This window comes from Pyxicephalus adspersus, chromosome 6 (assembly GCF_032062135.1).
Source record: "Pyxicephalus adspersus chromosome 6, UCB_Pads_2.0, whole genome shotgun sequence".
Lineage (NCBI taxonomy): Eukaryota > Metazoa > Chordata > Amphibia > Anura > Pyxicephalidae > Pyxicephalus > Pyxicephalus adspersus.
In genome coordinates, this window is record NC_092863.1 from 7840629 (window position 1) to 7844028 (window position 3400).

Genomic DNA, 3400 nt, shown 5'->3' on the forward strand with positions numbered 1-3400 from the left:
CCCAACCCAACCCCCCAACCACGATTAGGGCAGAATATCATACATATGTGTGCCATGTTTACAGACTTCTGCTCAATTAGTAATTGAAAAAAATCAGAGCAGTCGGTTACAAAATTGCCAGTGGATCTGCTTTGTGTGTAATAGGCAAAAACCCCACTAGGCGGTCCATCTGTACAGGAGAACGACTTACCTTTCTTCTTTAGCATATAGGTGGCCAGTCAGTAGCTCCAGACCAGGGCAAGGAATCCAGCAAAATAAAAGACGTACTCCCAGCCATACCAGTCCTGAAGAAGAGAACCTGCTCCTCCAATCAGAAGCGTCCTGCAACGAATAAACTGTGTGAATACACCAATAAAACACATGACTTCTCCACTAAAAAAAAAACGGGTTCAGCTTACCCGCACTGGGAGCCACAGCCGACAAAGCTGCAGAAGAATCCTCGTTCTTTGTCACGGACTCTCTTGGCAAACACGCTGCTCAAAGCTGGGAAATGAACCCCTGGAAGATAAATTCAAAATTTTAATATATGTAGAGAGTCTCTTACTTTTCATTTTGTGTTGACAGTAACACTTGTTACCATCATAAGGAAGAACCCCAGAATATAAAAATTTCAGGATGGGGTAGGGTAAGTATTTACATGCAATACATAGCCCTCAGTTAGCCTGATATTGTGATCATGCGCTTTTAATATTGTCAGCCAGTACACTCTACAGGGAGCCAATAATTATATTATTATATTAGGAGAAAACTCACGGCAAAGGATCACAGATTAATAGAAGTGATCATCCATGTTTTTACATTTGGCTGTCTGGAATCACATTGGATTTTGGCCAGGGAATAGTCAAACTTGTGCACCTGTCCACCCACCGATACTTTGTGTTTGTCCATCTGTCAAAGGTAAGTGTTAAATTCCTGTATAACTTCCAACACAGACTGATTTAAAGTAACTGGCGGCTCAGATCAAAGCACCAAATCTAATCAGAGATCATATATTCCATTGTTGGAAGTACAAGGTAATCCCAAGGGCAGATGAATGACAAACCCAAATATCAGTGGATGGGAAAGGGAGTATCTAAGAACAGAACCTGTCACTTTGCTCTGAATGGGATTCTATTTAATTGCAAAGCAATAATCACTAATGGTGGTGAAGGAATAACTGTAAAGGGCTACAGAGCCCAAATCATCTAAAGATCAAGATGGAGCTCAGAGGAAGCATGTTCCCCGAGACAGCATCTACCAAATACAGAAGTTTTCTTTTAGTCCATGTATTGTGCTGCCACCAGACACAACAATGCATGTGATGAAAATATCACTGAAATGGATCATAAGATTGGAAGCTTTTATGTATAACACATAGAGAAGGAACACTTTATCATTTCTCAATATTGTCTCCCCATATCTTACCTTGTAATAGCCCCATCAGGAAACGCAGGAAACTGACCAGAAACAGGGACGCAGAGGTGGCATGAGTGACCAGAGGAGTGACAACTGTGATGAACCCCCATAGCAGAGCAGATACGAGGAGGACTCTTTCCCCACCGACTCTGGAGATAAAAGGCAGAATGTTAACAGTAAGAAAAATACAAGGTAAACCTCACAACCCAAAACTAGGTGAATATAGCTCAGATCAACCAATCAGTTTCTAAAATATAATGAATATGTAGTGACCAAAACACTACTTAGAGTGAAAATGCATATTTAGAATCAGTGAGGTCTTAAAAGTTGTTAAGTATCCCGATTCCTCTGTCAGAGCCTTGAGTAAAAAGCTCTGTGAATGCTCCATGTTGGAGCTTACACAGGGCTAGTGACCATTGCATGGCCGACATGTAACACCAATTCAGCCCCTTGATTAGGAGAAATGTGCAATAGGAGTCACATGTTCTTCCAAACTTACAAGTGCTAAATGCAGCAAGAGAGGAACACAGAGAAGGTGAGTACCAGCAGGAGGGTGAAGGGTCCCCCAAATCTAATTTAGGAGAACAATTGAAGTACCTGCCACCAAGCTGGCATTTGTTGCACCACTAGCTACTCACTTGTCACTCAGATGACCTCCAGCAATCTGCGTCAGACAATAGCCCCAGAAGAAGCTGCTTAGAGCTAACCCAGTCTGCTTCTTGTTCCATCCGAACTGCTCGCTCATCGACACCGCGCAGATAGGTAAACTAGATCGAGCGCAGTACAGGAAGCACGTTCCTGCCAGAAGGGTGAACATCCAGACCCGAACCTCACACCTGCAAACACACCAATTATTATTACACGGTATATATATATATGGCGCCGAAACTGCCCTTATTTTATAGGTGACCAATTGTTATAACTGATAAAATGCTTTTGGGCAGATCAAAAGGTATTTTTCTATATTTGCAAGGTCATTAAAACAATATGTATGTATGTATGTATTAAAACTCATATGTATGTATTTTGAAGAAGTACTGTTTTTATTTATATTTGCTCTGATATTTTGTTTTTCTGCCAGGATGTCAGTCTTCCTACTGTTTAAAAAAAAAAAGAGCATTCTTCCCAATGACTACCAACATAGGGGCATTCTTCCCATTGTCTACTAATGTAAAGAGTATTTTTTACCCACCAACTACCAATATAGGTGATAGTCTTCTTACCAACCACCACTGACAGAGGTATCCTTCCCACCAATCATTTCACTAACCATCAATGTAAGGGGCATTCTTTTCAATTATCACCAATGAAAGGGGTATTTTTACCACCAAAAAGCAATGTACGGTGCATTTTTCTCATTGATCACCATTGTAATGGGACTTTTCTTCCACTTATTACCAATCGGATGGGCTCTTCTCCAATGACAATCAATGTATGAAAGCTTTTCTCTAATGGCCACCAACTCAACAATTTTGTAGGGGACTGGTAGGACAGAGGAACAGAGAAGGGTAACATGGAAGATGGAAATAGAAGAGGGGACTGGTAAGACAGAGGAGCAAAGAAGGGTAACATGGAAGATGTAATAAAGAAGAGGGGACTAGTAGGACAGAGGAACAGAGAAGGGTAACATGGAAGATAGATGAAGAAGAAAAGGGGACTGGTAGAACAGAGGAGCAGAGAAAGGTAACATGGAAGATGGAAATAGAAGAGGGGACTGGTAAGACAGAGGAGCAAAGAAGGGTAGCATAGAAGAAGAGAGAAGAGGGGACTGAGAGGAGGGGGGATAGGGGACCGGTAGGATGTAGAAGCAGGGAAGGGTAACATTGAAGTAGATGGGAAAAGGAAGAGAAGGGCAGGACATTGGAGGTGTATCATGGGAATGATAAGGGCATGAAAGATCATGATTGTCCAATAAACTCTACCTCATCAAGTTTAGGTTTGGACAATATTGACCAAAAGATTTGCCTTTTATGTTACAGTCCACATACCCTTTATTTATACTTAG

The 3400-nt window shown here is 41.4% G+C and overlaps 1 protein-coding gene across 1 annotated transcript in view; it reads right to left on the bottom strand.

Moving 5' to 3' along the window:
• The window catches only part of SLC17A9 (solute carrier family 17 member 9), a gene marked incomplete at its 3' end in the record, with an annotated part of 11766 nt that overhangs the window by 6734 nt on the left and 1632 nt on the right, over positions 1–3400 (bottom strand). The window contains 4 exon segments of the mRNA XM_072414420.1: positions 191–321; positions 399–498; positions 1405–1544; positions 2034–2231. Coding sequence (XP_072270521.1) covers positions 191–321; positions 399–498; positions 1405–1544; positions 2034–2231 — 569 coding nt within the window.